The 18,179-nt window shown below is 37.3% G+C and overlaps 1 protein-coding gene across 3 annotated transcripts in view; it reads left to right on the forward strand.

The window, feature by feature from the left end:
• Positions 1 to 18,179, forward strand: part of LOC105042270 (uncharacterized) — a 59,690-nt gene that overhangs the window by 30,470 nt on the left and 11,041 nt on the right. For all 3 annotated transcript variants that reach the window (XM_010919402.4, XM_010919401.4, XM_010919403.4), the window contains exons 8-13: positions 659 to 727; positions 8,614 to 8,745; positions 13,324 to 13,524; positions 13,610 to 13,665; positions 13,753 to 13,846; positions 16,706 to 16,796. In XM_010919402.4, the coding sequence (XP_010917704.1) occupies positions 659 to 727; positions 8,614 to 8,745; positions 13,324 to 13,524; positions 13,610 to 13,665; positions 13,753 to 13,846; positions 16,706 to 16,796 (643 nt within the window). The remainder of the gene's footprint in view (positions 1 to 658; positions 728 to 8,613; positions 8,746 to 13,323; positions 13,525 to 13,609; positions 13,666 to 13,752; positions 13,847 to 16,705; positions 16,797 to 18,179) is intronic.

Here is an 18,179-nt window from a genome sequence, read left to right on the forward strand (position 1 = left end):
CTTGGACTATCTGAAAATTTACTGGAGTGAGTAATTTGGTTAGATGATAGCTGCAACTGTGCGAGTCAGAATCTCTTTGTTTAACTTGAAATTGTAAAAATGACCCAGAACTATAGTAATTACCCATATATATTAAAATGAATGAAAACATGCTTCAAAAATGGGCACTAAAAGATGAAATAATCAACTGTGCTTTTGTTGAATATGACTAGTGTCTGTGCAACATGTTTCAGCTATGAATATAATGAAATGCAATGATGCACTTCAATGCATATTATTTTTAAGGTAATTATATATTCTATGTGCATGCGTGCGTGCATACATATGTATGTATGTGTGAACATATGTATGTATGTATTTATATATGTGTGTATGTATGTATATATGTAACTATGCATGCATATTTGTATGTATAAAGGTTTTTTTGATGCCTCACATGTTTTGATGCATTATTAGTTTGCTCTGTAACTTCACCAATAAATTTACTACAAATACCAAAAGCTTTCTTCTATTTGTTTTCCAGATAGTGCTTTCTCCTGCAGATGAATACTGTTAGCTATCACATATGTAACTATTTTTCCCCTTAAAGATTATCAAACTCAGCATGTTTTGATCTTTTTTTTTTTTTTTTTGGCAACTCATGATTCTGTGTTTGCAGTGATGATCTGGTGGGGGAAGACGGCGCCTTGGTCCCTGAAATGTTGTTTTCAAGACAGTGCTTTACTGAGTGAGTGCGACTCATATCGGCATGTCTATTTCTTTTTGGTTGGAAATTTTTGAGATCCGTTGCTCACGTATATATTTTATTTAAACACTGCATGCACACACATACTGTGTATGTGGAAGCAAATAAGAGCTTGCACAGCTATTTGTAGGCTTGTCTATATATGGAGATTGGTTTCTCTGTGTTGTGTTGGCAGACATGCATGCATACACTCATTTGTGCATGCATGGGATCTATTTCTATCATGCATTCCTAGCTCTGTCTCATTTTGTTAATGTACAGTATGTAGGGAAAAAAGAAACTTTCATGTTGAGGTACGTGGTTGTGATTTAACACTTGGAACATGGTATCTAGTGAGTAGTGAAAGAGAAAACTTGATGAACATTGAACAATAAGTAAGCCACCAAACCTTTTATGGCAAAGATATGCCAAGGCAGGTGAAACTTAACACCCAGTAAATGTGAGATGCAGAGTATAATGGGCATAATTTTGTAGTGATTTGAGAACTGAATTTTTGTTCTTGACTGGTCATGATCATGGAGTTCTTGTTTATTTCAGTTTTATTGCTCTTTATTTACTGGTTAGTGTACCAACTAGTTCTGCTTCCCTTTTTTGTTCATGGCATATGCTGTTGCTGCTTGTTTTTTTAAATACTAAGTGTAAAACATTCATATAAACCAGGGACTTGCTGTCCCTTGGGAATTGAATGTCATTCTCTGACACAAAAATAGGTAATAAGCACACAGTGGGCATCCAAGGGCATAGGTAGAAGCACATATTTGGCGCCTTCTTTTCATTTTTAAACAATTGTAGGGATCTTAGGTTTTGTCTTATGACAAAAAAAAAAAGAAGAAGAAAACTAGGATCAAAGTTAAAATAGTTTACACTAAAATCAGAAGGCAGGACTTGCATGATTGCTAATTACCATGCAGTACATTTTATAAGGTAATATGTCATACAACAGGATTTGTAATTGCAAATAGCAATGCTGCAATTCTATTTGTGGTTGCAAAAAAAATTTTCCATTTTGTTGCATGTAAATGATAACTAAAATTATTAAAGCATCATAGCATGTCAATGATAACCAAATTTTTCCTTTATTTTTTTCCTACCCAAAAAAAAAAAGGCTCATAGGATGCCAGGGCACCAAGGTTTTTTGGAGCCTAAGTGCAAGGCGTAAAAGAAGGCACTATATGTATGTGCACGCGTGCGTGCATATATTTTTGTATATGCATTGGTTCATGTATTTATGGGTATATGTTACATATGTATGTGTTATAAATGCATATATATAAATGCATATGTATATATTTATGTGTTTATGTATTTATATACATAGAAACAAAAAACAAACAGAAAACAAAAGAAAAAAGATATAAGCACCTCAAAAATTTCTGCCACACCCATAAAAGGTCAAAAATCTCCTATTGCACATCATAACACAATCTCAGCCACCCATGAGTGCATACAGAGTTACCAATGCATGTATCTTTTGTGTCTCAACTCCCAAGCAAGGCGTGCACATTGCATGCTTTTTGATGCCTTGATGAAGCCTTGGCTTCAGGTAGGCAAGATCTTGAGGTCGCCCCTAGCTATGCCTTGAACCTCAGGTACTCATGTGAACATAGTGTTGAAAACTGTAATTTTCCATTTGTTGTGTACATAAAGTGACTTGGTAAAGTTACACCCTTGGACATATGATTTCCTAGAATATGCAATATTATTCAAGAACTAAACCACAATATGAATTTTGATCAAAAGGTTTATATTCCTAAACCAATATGAGTACTGTGAATATGATTTGTCCAATGAACTAATTAATTAAGGCCAAGTTTCATGAGTCATGCTGGTGACCATATCACCAGAGAAAGAAAGAAGTGGAAGATGGTGGGCAATTGACTGTGGAGGGTGGAGGTGGCAGTGGAAAAGGGGAGGGAGAGATGTGGAAGAGGAGGGAGGAGGCAGTTGACATTAGCGGGGGAAGAGAAGGGTGGTGAAAGGTGATCGAAGATGACTGAAGAGAAGGTAGAAGAGGATGGTCCAACTGGGTGCCAAGGGAGGTGGCTATAGAGTCATGGATTTGGCAATAGTGGCATGAGAGGGGAGTGTGCTGTGTTGATCTGGCTAGCTATTAATGTGGTCATTGTATTCGGCTAGATTTGGCCATGAGAAGCTTATCAAAGGATGAACATGGAGAGAGAGAGAGAGAGAGAGAGAGAGAGAGAGAGGGTGATAAATGAGTGAGTTATATTTCTCGCCAGGGGTTGCCAGAAGGGAGGTTGTTGGAGAAGATGGAGTATGCAAACTGAACAGAGAAGCCTTTGGGCATGGAAACGGGTGGTGGTGTTGCTGTCTTTATTTTGAATGGGTTTTTGAGAGGTCTCCCAACGAATGTGCAACTCTAAGTTTAAGTCTTTTGAACCCAATTTGAATGAAAAAAGGGCCTTTTTCTAATATGGTTGTAGCCTTGCAAATAAGTTGTAGGTGACTAAACAGTTGCAGAACTCTACATGTAACTCATTTGCTGGCATATCATTTGTCTTCAAGTATTTGCAAGCAACCAAATGGCCCCTAAATGATGAATATACATGATTTTCATTTGCTAAAACACATAAGTTAATTGAGTCAATTAAAATAAGAATGAAGTTCTTGGAATGCTAAGATCTCATGGCAATGCTGATATCATGCATTGGCAATGATCACTTGTCAATTTCATAAAGACTTGTCAATTTGGCATAGTTGGTTGCTCTCCATTCTGGAAACCAAGCTTCTCACCTCCCAAACAAAAGAAAACAAGCGAATGCATCAAAACAAAAGAAAGGTCGGTCACATTTGATGTGGTAGAATACTGAACTGGTACTGTTTGATATGGCTTGATAAGACTGGTAGAACTGTCTTTATTGGGCATGTTGGTCAGCACACAGGATGGGCTAACAGGGTAACTGTTTTGCAGAATGGTAATATCATGATCATGATTGTTGTTGCATAGTATTAAAGCAACAAATCAAATCGTGAATAAGACCAGACAAGCTTGTGACTATAATTTTTGAGTTTGAATTGCTAGCTAGTGACTATTGAGAAATAAGTTTTTGGGTTTTGCTGTTTCAGTAATTGATACTGAACCTGTGCTATCAAAACACCTATTCGCTATTTTAAACCACCTTTGTTTTTGATGGAACATTTGTTGGCTTGCTTTAATCCACCAACAAGTGCCCTCAGAATCCACCAAGGGTTTTGAGGACCTCACCTTATGAAGAATAAACACTCATGGAGTTGAGATAAAGTGGTTAATTTCATTGGTTGTCCAAGCTTGAATAAAGATTATATTTATGGTTTCCTAGGGATACTTTAGCGAGACTCATGTTTGCCTTAAATATATTCCTCGAACTATTAAAACTAAAGATCTATTTAATTTGAATAAACCTGCTAGAAATCAGAATTCCTTATGCTGGATGCTAAGATTTTGCATAAGATGGATCTGACACGACGCCTCCGAAACTGGGTGGGTCTTTTATTGCACTTTTGGCTTGTTAGATAAACTAGTAAGACTATAAAGAAAATTCTATTTGAATAAACCAGCTAGAAATCAGAATACCCTATGCTTGGGCTTTCCCATGCTGAGTTTTTGCATAAGATGGATCCAATATGTCACCATGGATGCTGGCTTTTGACTTGTGGGATAAGCTAGGTAGTTCTGGATATATTTGATTTTGAGTGTTTGACATTGAATTTCTCTTGATGCTTTTGGACATGTTTTGGTCTTTTCTGCTTCAACCAGTTGGCTTTTGGTGGATTTAGTGCCAGTGTGGTCCAGTAGCTTGACAAATTCCTTCAGTTTTTTCTTCCAGCATGCATCTTGAGCTTGCATTCCACTGGTTATAAGTTGTGGGCCTAGATTGCAATGAAGTGAATTCATCGCATCAGATGGACCAATGCTTCACCTCTAACTTTGGATACTTATCCAATTTCACCCTTGGTTGGACAACATGGCGTTGACATGGGCATTCCAAAGCAACTCAGTTTTATATTATTTGACTTTGAGGATTTGACTTTTGATTTTTCATGATGCTTCTGAACATCTTGCAGCTTTTTTTATTCAACCCGTAGGCTTTCGGATGGACTTGGTGCTAGCACCACTAATACATTGGCCCTCTATTATGCTCTTTAGCCTCCTTTCATTTGCTTCAACTGCCTTGTCTCTTGAACTTGGGTGAGGTACAAACCATTCCAAATTTCACTCCTATCAAATGATTCGCAGCAGCCAATACATCTCGTGGTAACAAAAATATATTGTTCTGAGGTATATCAAGATTCAATCTCTAGTTCATATTTCATCAACCAATCCTTCATAATTCACTTCTTTTTTGATTTTTTTTTTTTTTGTAATTCCTTACATAACTACTAAGAAAATATCGGATCCCAGCCTACACATGTAAATTGTTGATAAAACTCCAAAATAGCATTTTCTTTTGATCCAATCCTTTTTTTATTAATTGCCATCCAGTTTTGCAATGACTATGCTTCAAAACATTCCATTATTACAACACATGCTATTTTGATAGATGATTTACACTCCTCTCACCTTTACTTAAGAGTTGTGTTTGATAATAAAAGATTGAAGGCTATGATGATCATCAAGAAGATGGAAATTAATCAAATCAGTTCTAGTTGAATAGCATGGACCATTTTATCTTAGTTACCAAAAGTCAGGTGCTACCTACCCTTTTAGAAGCAGATGGCCTGTTTTGGAATTGTGTCAAAGAAAGGGGCACTAACCTGTCGAAATCCCATCTCAATGTAGGGTGGAAATGTGCCAGGTTGGGCCACCCTTGCTGGAGCTTGGCCCAGAAAATTTCTCAAGCTTTCAGCTGGGCCTAGGCCTGCAAAGTTTAGGTACGGTCTGGCTTGAGGCTGATCAAAGCTCCAGCCCATAGCCCAAATGGGGCATGGATTTGAATCTGGCCTGAGTTTCCCTTTTTTTGATTTTCATCCTTCCCCCTTACAAGCCATAATCCACTATCCCATAATGTTATCCCTATCCACACATATCCTTAATCCCACCCTCACTTGAAAAACCTTTGCCATCAAGGGCTTCAAGTTGGCCTTCCGATTATTGTACGCTAAGAGCTGAGTGGCCTCTAGTGGATGGACTCCGGGAACTAAAAGAAAAGAGGGGGAGCATAAGCGAGGGAAAATAATGGCTTGCTTAGTGTTGGTGAAAGAAAGTTAGGCGAAACTTCAGTAATTGAGGGTGTGGTTATAAAATTGGACTGAACTAGCTGGTCTAATCGAGAAACTGGTGAAATGGACCCTCGGATGATCCAGTTTTTCCTTAGGATTGGAACTATGGTGGGACCTGTTTCAAACGTCCAATCTGGTTGGTTTTTTGGACAAATTGATGATCTGCGCTATCTAGACCCAATTAACCAGATCTAGATAAGTATATAAAAAACATAATAATCCCTAGATTCAAACCTCTGCCTCTTTAAAGTCATAATCAATTCATAAAATAAAAGAATTGGTTTTTTTCTCTTTGATATAAATTCAGAAAAGTTTGTCCACTTCATTTGGTTCATTTGGATATTTTTAAAACCTTACTATCTAAAATAACTTAAAAAACTTCTAAAACTCAATACATAAAAAAATTAATTCTCTTGTTATTGGTACAAAACTGAAACTGAAACACTGTTTCATTTTATTTATTTTGAATTTTAAACTTTGCTAAAAATATTAGCAAGTTCTAAATATTTTCTACATTATATATAAACATTTTCTTGGTGATAAGGGATGACTCATGATTATTTCATGTTGCTAAACTAAAGAGTACTATAAAATAGGGACCCATGTGGTTTAAAGGATAATGTTTAAAAGAAAATTATCACTAACTATACATATTTTTCTAATAATATATTAATTATGTTTAAATTTATTACATATTTTTGTTACTTTTAACTCGATCCATTCTGTTGACTTGATGGTCAGGACATTGACTTGATGACCTGAGAGAGGGGGAAGGGAGGAGAGCCAGGGGAGGAGCGAACCTCTGAGAGGACCTCATGGAGGGGGTGCCGCAAGGGCATAGGGGAGGAGGTTACAACTTACAAGGATATGGTGGAGAGGTAGCAGATGCTGTTGGGAATTGAGAGTTGCATAGGTAAGGGCAATGATGTTTTGAGAGGAGGCTGTTAGGATTTTTAGGTTGATGATTAATCAAAATGGCTTTTAGGTTTGGGCTTCGAACTCAAAGTTTGGTCTTGGGCTTCAGGCACTGTTCGGCCTAGGATTAATATGAATCTGACTTGAAGCCCATTTTGGCCTGGAATTTTAGCCAAAGCCAGACCAAAACCTCATGTTGGGCCCAAATCCCATCAAAAAATCGGCCTAGCCTGAAGGGCCTTGTGTGAGCTTGAGCCTATTCCCACCCTACTCTCCGAGGGTGTGAGTACATTTAGTAGTTCACATAGATCAAAGACTTCCAAAACATGTTATGGAACAGATGACAATCACAATGATTTATGGTACCAGGACCCATCTTGGTTTGGTCTTGGGTTGGTGTTGATTGAGATGGACATGAACAAGCTTTAGCAAAGAGAATGAAGCGAAAAAAATAAAAATAAATTGGAAAAATGATCTCCCATGATGCCAAGCCATCCCAAGTGTCAGAACACTACCATGGTACTTTGCCCGAGTTTTATGTGCCCAGGATAAGATGCTCTAGAGAGATCCAGGGTCGCAGATGTTCCTGTGACCTTGTCTATCTTTGATCAACTACAATACTATTGGGGTAGTCTGGGTCCTTAATCCTTGATCCATCGTCTGATCCTAATAACAACTAAGGAAGGTGTTGTTCACAATTGTGGCCATGAAAGCATTGTTAATTTGGGAGAGTGTTTTTGATGGATAAGGGTTTATATTTAATAAAAAAGAGAAGGATTTGTTTATGATATTATTAGAAATTGAGGGGCCATTGCATAAATTCGGATCTGATGTAGAGTTGTATGATAATTCACTCTCTATTGGTTAAATTCTAATTTACATTTAAAGCTCTTTAATTTTAGTCATGGATTTGAATTTATGCCCTAGGATATCGTTTTTTTCTTTTAAAATGTTGAGGTGCTTGAATCCTTGATAGTTTTGTTTTTTTGCTTCAGTGGAAGCATAACAAGGGTCACTTGGAGAAATAACAATTTTTGGAGTGCTCTATTTGGTGTCAGTTGCCATTTTCAAAAGTCATCGCTGACATCCCCAAAGTTACCTTTTCTTTTGGCACATCGTTAGTAGTCTTAATTTTCTCACATTCAGTTATGTGATATTCGTTTTCTGATGAATATAGCCTGTATGCAAATATAAATGAGTCCAATGCAATAGTAAATACTAAATAAAACAAATAAAAAGCATTTGTAAGTAGTTTCGGTCAGTTTCAGATGAAATTGACTGAAAACACTGAAACTGGACCAAAGGCAATTGGTTCTGGATGAAATTGGCAAAATCCAAAACTAGAGGTTAGTTTTGTTTTGGTCTTAGCCACAAACAATGACTTTCAGCCAAAGTGGATTTGTTGCGGTTGAACTTAAAGCTTTGCCATATAGGGTCTAGGTTCAACTTATGTATCTTCTGAATTTCTTTTGCTAAAGTAAATGCCACTTCGTGATTTGGATTGAACTTGGTGATTTTGATATTTGTACATGATGATTCCATTAGTTGCAACATAGTTTTATCCAATGCATAGAAATATGTTAACCTTTTGTAGTTTGTATTATTGATTTTAGATTGACCTTGACAATTGATTACTACTTTATCCTTTTTTTAATGCATTTAATTTGTTCTTTAATACTACAAAACATTGTGGACTTCTTTGCTCAAAAAGAAAAGAATTGTGGACTTTGCAGAGTTGTGGAGCCCTTTGAAGATGTCATCTACCCTAAAGGAGATCCTGATGCTGTCTCTTTAAGTAAAAGAGATATTGACCTGTTACAACCAGAAACTTTCATCAACGACACCATTATCGACTTTTATATCAAGTAAGTGTAATTAAATGCTTCTGGTATTTTGAATTACAAATTTAAGTTTGGTAATGTTGCTATAGTAAGGAACGTTCTTTGTTGTATGACCTGCAATTGATGCCTGAGTAGTTATCATGTTATTAATTTGATCTAGATTATTTGGATGACTTTGATTTTTCTGATGCTTGGATTATCATGTACGCTCACACATGCACCCAAGTATTTTTTATGGTTAGTAGGTAAAAAGCTTTTTAACAAGTATGTAGGAATCTTTAAAGGCCTCCATGTTTGCATTATCTTTGCCCCTCAAAAACATTAAGTTTACCCATGGTTTGAATCATGCGCAGCATGACTTTTCTTTGGTTGGGAGGTCATGCACAAACAGATGGGACCACATCATCTGGACAAATTTGGATGGCAAGTTGGAATTTCTATTCTGCAAGGTTTCTTTCAGCATTCTACATTGATGTAACCATGGAGTACTAAGAGCATGACTGGTATAGAAGCCATTTTTGCTTGTTGAAGCAAATAGTGCCATTAAGGTGTAATCTTTCACCAGTATACAAAATATTTGAACCAGCTGACCTCCACCTTATAAGGTTGGTTATTCTTAAAATATAGGTAATTCTCAATGAGGACATACCAAGGGGAACAGGATTAACCACTGTTGGATCCATGTACTTGACCCTGAGATTGTTTACATGTGCAAACAGTGTTTTCATTGGTATCATTTGAACGTGTATTTCAGAAGTTCCATAGTCATAGTTACATTTTAATGATAGGTATTCCAAGTTCATAAATCATGTCATGAAATTTTTAATTTGCATTGGAAAGTTTGTTGATGCAATAAATTTTCCAGTAGTCTTTACTAAATTGAAGCTTTTTGATAACTGCATCTGTATCATGAGTGTTTCATGTTAGCATGGCCACCATTGGAATGATGATCAATTTTCCAAGTTCTTATCAAACATGATGATTAGATCCTCATGTGAGGGGACTGAATGTAATCCATTGGAATGACTTGAGCTTGAAAACCTTGTTTCATATGCAACCACGTTGTAATATCTTCTATGTTGGATTGTGCATTTAGCTACCTTGGGCATTGGCACCAAATTTGGGCTAAAACTCGTGAATTTGGCTGATACATTGAGCCTTACCCCTTTGGTAATTGATGTGAATTGAAATTTTGTTCCAGGCATAAAATCTAATTTTTGACATCTTTAACTTTCATTTTGCCATAGAAGTATGTAACTTTAAATTTACTCCCTTTATTTGGACATTTGAATATCTTGGGTTTAATGTGCTCATAAGCTTTTTTAGGTCTTTAGGTCATTGGATCTTCCAGAATTAAAGGTGTGCAAGCTCTAGGAGGAGAATTTGGAGGATAAGATTTCGGTCTATTGAGGCCTATGAGATGCATTCCTTGCCTCCAATCTTTGGATAGAACCCCCTTATGGACTGGTTGGACACAACACTCAAATCAGCCAGGTGTACAAAAAAAAAGCAAGAAAGGAAAGAAAAATAAAAGAAAGAAAGGAAAGAAGGACAAAAGAAAATAAGGAAGGAAAGAAGAAGAAAAGAAAAGAAAGAAAGGAAAGAAGGAAGAGAGGAAAGAAAGAAGACGAAATGGGAAAGAGAGGGCAACTACCCGGTGTTAGGCGAAGGAAAGAGCAGAGAATCAGATCTAGGTGCAGGGTCCGCTTGCTTCTGTTACACTGAGTTCATCCCTTCTATTCTTATGTCTTTCTTTAAGTGGGACTTAATCCTCCAAGGCATTTCTACTTTTGGGTTTTCAAGTGGGACCAGGTCCCTTTTGTTTCCCGTCAATGATCAAATCCCCATTCAAATATTTATAAAAGAAATGAAACAATGAAACTTCTAAGATAAATTAAGGAAAATTTAAAAAAAATAGAGAAGGGTGTTCTGAGTAAGTGTTGCGATAGTTGACGAGGATGGCTGCCAAGATGGGACAAGATGTAGGGCATCCCCTTTCACCGAGAACCTGAGACGCTCCCATCCCATAGGATTTAAAACATTGCTTCATGATGTCTAGGTAATTTATCATGATATTGATGGACTATCTCAAGCTCCTTATTGTTGCAAACCATGGTTTAGGAAAGGATATATTCTCATGAAGAGGACAATAGAAGAAAGAATGAACAATCCAACTGTTGCTCTCAATGTTGTTGAACCGACTTGAATCGGGTGATTTGGTGTGTAGTGAATTGATTGGACATGAAATTAGGATGCTTTGGCCGTTTGATTTGCTTTGGTTTATAAAAGTCTCCTCTCACTCTCGTTCGACCTCCCACTCGCTCTCTCACCCCCCGAACTTAGGGTTTACTCTACTCTGCTCTTCTCTTCCTTGAGCTCTAACCCTTGTGTCCGTTGTCATCCCTTGTCGAGACTACTCTTTTATGTTGTGCCATTGTACCTTATCAAGATGGCTCCCATCCTCCGTCCAGCAATGTTGATGAGGTACGTCCCCTCCCTCCTCCTTTTCTCCCTTCCTTTGTCTCTTCTCCTCCCTCTACCCCCGTTTCGTAAGCCTATCTTTCTCCCTCTTTCTCCCCCTCATTCGCTCTCTTCTCCTCTCTCTCCCTCTACCTGTCTCCTCCCTTTCCCCCCTCTCCCTCTCCCTCCCTCCCTCCGGTTTGGTACATATCGGGTTAGTATGGTATGTGTACCTATACATACATGCTAAATTGGTTGCTAGCCGATATGACCCTTGGTTCTGTTCTGATGATCCTTGGTTGCTCTATTACCAAGGGTCACTATAAAGTGTAGATTTTTAGTGAAGCAGGAAGAGGAACTGGGATAGAGGAGAAGAAAGTTGGAAAAGGAAGATATCAAGTGGAATCCTCTGCTAGATTGAAATTGGTATAAATTTAAATATAGCAATCTTTATTGCTTTCTTTCTCTCTTCTATAAATGGACATCATATGACTCGTCATAACCCTTGCATTAATACATCAACTTTTTGAAAGACAAAAATTAACTACTTTTAAGAACTTTAGATGACAAACACATGAATTAAGGTTCGCTATGTTGGTATCGATGGTTGGACCAACTGGTCGATGGCACGGTTCAGTACGGCCTTGTGCCATTCCATGCCTGGCCCGTACCAACGCAACAGAGAGGGTGGGGGAGAGGGAGAATGAAAGAGAGGAAAAGAGGGGGGGGGAGGGAGAGGGAATAAGGGAGGGATAGAGATGGTGAAGGCTGGCAGAAGCCAGTGGAATGCGGCTCGACACGATAGCGAGGGCAAGGGAGAGGAAGAATGTGAGAGAGGAAAAGAGAGAGAGGGTGAGGGAGGGAGCTCTACTGGATTGCCATGGAGGCCGTTGGAGGGTCAGAGGGGCTCTGCCCTCCTTTCGATCGAAACATGGTTCCTGGCTTCACTGAGAGTTAGCAAAATAAAAAATGAATTAGGGGCCTTGTTTCGATTGGGAGGAGGGCAGAGCCCTTCCTCCAACCCTCTAGCAGCCTCAGTGGCCCTCCAGCTGCCTTCGCTCCCTCTACCTCTACCTCTCCTTCCCTTCCCCTCTCTCTTTTCCTCTTTTCCCTTCTCCCTCTCCCCTTCATCGGTTTCTCGTTTTGAATGTCCGGACCATACCAATCTGCGGCCGGCATGGCTCGATACACCTTAAACTAGGCGATTTGGGACGGTTCCACAATCCTTGACATGAACCATTACTAGTGAAACCTGAAGTGTTGAAAAAGTCGCATGCCAAATTTGTGAACACATCAATCTTAAACACCAGCTATTAGCTGTCTAATAAATGTATTTTACTGTATTTTGACTTAGGATGATATATGATTCTCCAAAATGGGCTGATCCAAAATGGTCACTTCATTGCTCCTCTGTCATCAAGTATTACTTTCAGAGATGTTTGATGATCACATGTTGCAGCATGTTTTATGGAGCAATATTTTTACTATGTCGATTATTACATCTTGAAGCAAACGATGCCATATTGCATACATGCGATATTTCATCCATAGCAAAGTTAATAAAGGCGTTGTGTTTGATCCTTCAGTTTGAATGATTGTGTGAAATAGTAATTTTCCCTTGTCAGCCTTGGAACAAAACTGACTCGAGCAAAGCTGATTTTTGATTATATTTTCCTTTCCCTGGATTTAGCTTGCTGGTAGTTATTGGATAAGGTTATTCAAGCATTATTACAAATTAGGAACAATATCACCAAGATGACAGGGTTGTTGACTGTCTGCTGGGTCCTTTATATGGTCATGTGTCTCGTTTGACCATCAATATTGCATAGATACCATATCATTGTGTGGTTTTAAAAAGAGATTTTCTAAAAGACAATGCTAACATCGCTCTGTGACTCAAATTGCCTGTTTAATCTATTGTTGTAGAAATATCTTTTGCAGTTACCATGAAGTAGAAAAAAGAAGCAATAAGGTTATGAAACAGTTTTTTTTTTTTTTTTAATTATTATCATATACCATCATTTTTCTGAATTTGGAATAAACTGTATCTTTTATTCTTATTATGGATGTTCTTTTTATCACTTGTCCTGTTTATGTGGAACTTTATGAAATTAGAGTTTTTTGTGATGTACTTGATTGCAGATATTTGAAGAACAAGGTTGAACCTAATGAGAAGCATAGATTCCATTTCTTCAACAGTTTTTTCTTCCGTAAGCTAGCGGATCTAGACAAAGATCAGGGCAATGCTTCGGAAGGTAGAGCCGCCTTCCTACGTGTCCATAAATGGACAAGGAAAGTAGATATATTTGCGAAAGATTACATTTTCATACCAGTTAACTTCAAGTAAGAATACTATTCACATTTTTTTATATAACTTTGAAGAAATTAATCATCAAATGCTAATTTGAATTACGACCTCAACGCACAGTCTGCACTGGAGTTTGCTTGTTGTTTGTCATCCTGGAGAAGTTGCAACTTTCAGAGGTAAGAGTTTCTGTGTGAATCTTTTTACTTCATCCTACAAGTATCATTTTGTAGTCAATTGTTTTTTTTTGTTTGTTTGTTTTGCAGATGATGACATAAAGGAGTCTTCTAAAGTACCTTGTATATTGCATATGGATTCCATTAAGGGCAGTCATACTGGTCTCAAGAATATTATTCAAAGGTTTGTACCTTATTGACCTTTTCTAATGTCTTATGCAGCCTTCATGTGTGAAAATCCTTCTATACTCATGGTTTTTAGGGTATCGTATATCATGTCCATTCCATCCAAGGATAGACATGTTGCTGGATATATTCTATCATATTGTATGGCGTAGAAAAGGCAAAGCTCCAGCAATTGGTACAACTACAGAATACAGTGTGTACTATCCATGAAATAAATATGTCATGTTTTTAACCTTAAAAAATAATTTAGGTGCATACTGTCCATGATTGTCGGGAGCTTGTAATGAATCTTCTGTACTGTTCATGCAACTGTAATCTTCTGTGTTCACAGAATGTTTGGTTTCTTAATGCCTTTTCATCTTGATTTTTGTCATTCATATGTGATAATTTATTTAATGAAAGTTTCCTTATTTTATTTTTCATTCCCTCTTCTGTATGATAACTTGGAATATGTGCACCAATTATATTGATTTTGCATTATTATATTTTTGAGGCTTTATGAGGCAGTGATACAGTTAAACCCTTGTATAAGCTGAGAATTTGCTGGAGTTGCTAAAATCATGGTGACATTCACATATTTGTGTGCTCTCTGGTTGATGTGGTAAGTAGGTCTGTCCATATATTACACATAACTGCTGCTGGGATGAAAAGGGTGGAGACTTTAGGTTGTTAACTAGTGAGAGCAAGACATCTGAAGTATGTTATATATACATGTGCATTTCCTGCAATGGAAGATCTATCTTGTGATGCTTGCTAAATTTTGTCGAAGTTTACCTCTTTTGTCTGACATATGGATTTTGATTTTGTTGTGCATTCTATGCACAAGATAAAAGATATGTTTTTCTGTTTCAGCTGAAACCGATTCATTTTGGCCATAGTGAAACACAGTCAAAAACAAACACAAACAGAAATCGACCTCAGTTTTTGGTTTCAATAAATTTCAGTGATCTTGGTCAGTTTCAGCTGAAACTGGCCGATTTTGGTCCAATTTTGGTGGTTTTGGCCAGTTTCGGTTGAAACTGACCAAAAACATTGATATGTTATGGAGTATCGATTTTAGGGTTTAGGGATTTTTTTTTCTTGCTGTTTTATTCTTTTACTTGAGTTAAAAGAGGAGATAGATTTTTGATGAACCAAGGCCTTCAAAAAAACCTTTATCATTGTACTCTGTAGAGAGTTAGGATTAACGCGAACAACTGGACACAACACAATACACAAAAATAACACATTTTTATTTAAAATAATGTCACATCCGACAAGTGCATGCATTCGACTAAATAGAGTCCTAGCCTAAAAAATGTGAGAAAAATGCCAAATTTCAATGTATTGCTCAGTTCTACTAAATATCAAATGGAATGAATTTTAAACAACTGATGCTCAAAAAATAAATAATGTATGCTTGCGCTCATATATACAAACACACATGCATACACATATATTCATAGTACAAAATATTAATATGCCTAATTTCATTAACTTGCAACTCCAACTTCAGCCTTAAATTATAGAAACTGTAGATAACCTGTATAACTCAAATAATTTAAATTGTTGTATGATAACTGTTGTCGTCTTTTCTGTTTATTTTTTTTAGACTGAAACTGCGAAGCTTAGACAGAAACTGTTGAAACCGAATATCCAAGGGATCAAAACCGAAACCAAAACCAAGTTTAAAATCCTTGATACATAGATGCTTTTGGTGGAGAACATAGGATAATAAGCAATATTCTTCCATATATTTTAGTAGATGTGCATACTTGGATATTAGTATGGTAGTTTTCTATCGCTAAAACCATGTTATAACATTCAAACTTTCAAAGGCATAAAATAAATTTCATGTGCCTTCTTTTTTTTTTTTTTTTTGAAGTTGCCATTACCGGAATCTTTGAATGCATCTATGCAAAATAGATGAGTAGGTTTTCATCTTTCAAGTGTCTAGTATGATGCTTTAATGGTGGCCATATGGTTTGACCTTGGGTCTATGATGGTTGGGATTGGTTTTTGGACTAAGATGGTCAGTTGGGCTTCATGGGCTATATTGATGATACATTGAGGTTGGATTCACAAGTATAGGCTTTTAGGCTTTTGGAGATATGAGTTTAACAGATAGGTAAGTTATGCTGTTATAGGGTATTGGGTTCTGAGTAAAGAGCGTCAGGTGGGGGGTTATTGGTTTTTGGGCAACTCTAAATTGAATGGGATGCTTCTGAGGTTTACTCTTTTGGGGAGTGTTAAGTGATCAACGGGGCATAAGCTATTCAGGTTTGGGAAATGGTATCTAGTTTTGGAGGGTTCCTAATATTTGGTGGTAAATCCAAGAGGTGTTCCTTACAGCTTTGGCCCATGGAAGGCCTTACTATGATTCAAAAAACCTCATTTAATTTGTCAATGCATTTAACATTTTGCATACAATATAAAGTGAGTAATTGCCCATCTTGCATTTGGCTGTGGATGTTATTGATACTGTTATTTGGTAAAATTACAGGTTACAATGCATATGATAAACAGTAGAGGCATAGAAAGCTTATGCAATCTACCCAAGTAATTGTTTGGATGAATATCCATTTATTAAAGATTTTCACCACTAACACATATATAACTGTAGTATATAAACTTCCTGAGGTCAATCCGACTTTTGATTCATTATGTCCACTAAACTTTTGAAAAAGCTTTAAAGGACTTAGAATGTCCTTTGTCCTGGTAGAATTGTTGTTTGGAGGACATATTTTCTTTATATGTTTCCCATTTATGAAACTGTTTATTTTTCTTTCACCCTTGACGTGATATCCAGCAGTTTTACTAGAAACTTTGCTTAAATGAATGCAATGCTTAGTTACTTCTCTTTTCTGGAGAGTGGCAGTTACCTATGGGAGGAATGGAAAGAAAGACACCCAGAATCATCGGAGGATAATTCATCAAAGTTCTCGAACTTAAGATTTGTCTCACTCGAGGTTTGTTTCTTTGTTTTCATGACAGCTTAATGAAACTAGGAAAAGCTGCTATTATTGACTATAACAGGTTATGCATAATCGAATTTTTGCTACTAATGTTAAGGGACAATTCAAATTGGAACTTTGTGTATGCTCTTGAGAATAAATGAATGCTTTACTTGTTTGTTGGCGTATATACAAAGAGATAGGTGTTGGTGAGCATACTTCTTGTTGGTTCATGATCCCTGATATATTTTTAACTCGGGATACTTTGTATCTTTGTTTAAAGTGCTTTTATGTGTTGGAATTGTTAATCTAATGATATTGATAATCTATTGTAGAAGTTGGTCATATGTTAGCATAAATCTGAACATTGGTTTTAGAAGAAAAGTGAGGTGGAAGGGGAGTGTTATATTTATTTAAATTATTGGCATGTTAGATAAGTTGCAGAGGAGAATATCTTCATGGCTTTCCGTGGTTAGATTTTTTTTTTTATTTTTGAAGAAACATGGTATCAAGGTTCGTCGAATTGGTATCAAAGGGCATACCGGTTGGTGACCAGTTCGGCATGGTATCGGTTTGTGTCGTGCCGTTCCGGGGCTGGACCATAATAGGGGAGGGGGAGATGGAGAAGGAGAGTGAGGGGAAGAGAGAGGAAAAAAGAGAGGGGGAGGGGGAGAGAGAGAGAGAAGGCTGTGAGAGAGAGGGAAGGGCCGGAAGGCTGTCATCATCAGAGGGGGGGGGTGTGAGAGGAACATAGAGAGGGAGGGAGAGGGAAAGGAGAGGGAGGGAGAGACTATTGTTGTCGAGAGTGGGGAGGGGGAGAGAGAGACTTACTGGATCTCATGGTCATTTGGCATAGTTGTTGAGCACTGGTTATGGAGATTAGGGTTTCGAGGGAGGGGGATGGGTGAAGCTACTATTGAACGGAAAAAATGCTTAGGACGAGCGGTTATAAAGCGAATTGATATTAGCGAACCGTGCCAGTAGCCGACCGGTTCAGTCTAGTTGCATATGCCCGAACCTGCTGGTTTGGCATTGTATTTTGGTTTGATCCACTGAATTCTTTTGGATGATTCATGGGCCCATTAAACCAGTCCAAATGTAATTACTACAATCTTTTTCAGGTTAAGGCTCTTTTGTGTCAGTGGCATTAGGTAATAATTTCAATTTTAGATCTGATTTTGGTGAATCATGGTCTGAAAGGTCAGAAAAACTCCCACAATCATGTGGTTGATTTCTGATTTTTCAGCTTGTTTTGGCCCAGACGCTTTAATTGGTTTACTTCTACATATTTCAGGCTACAGACAGTATAATGGGAACAGGGTGAAACTCTTTATAGCATCTTGTATGATTCAATTCTTTTAAGATTTGTGATTAGAATTGCATGCATCACAAACTTCA

This window comes from Elaeis guineensis, chromosome 3 (assembly GCF_000442705.2).
Source record: "Elaeis guineensis isolate ETL-2024a chromosome 3, EG11, whole genome shotgun sequence".
Classification (NCBI taxonomy): Eukaryota; Viridiplantae; Streptophyta; class Magnoliopsida; order Arecales; family Arecaceae; genus Elaeis; species Elaeis guineensis.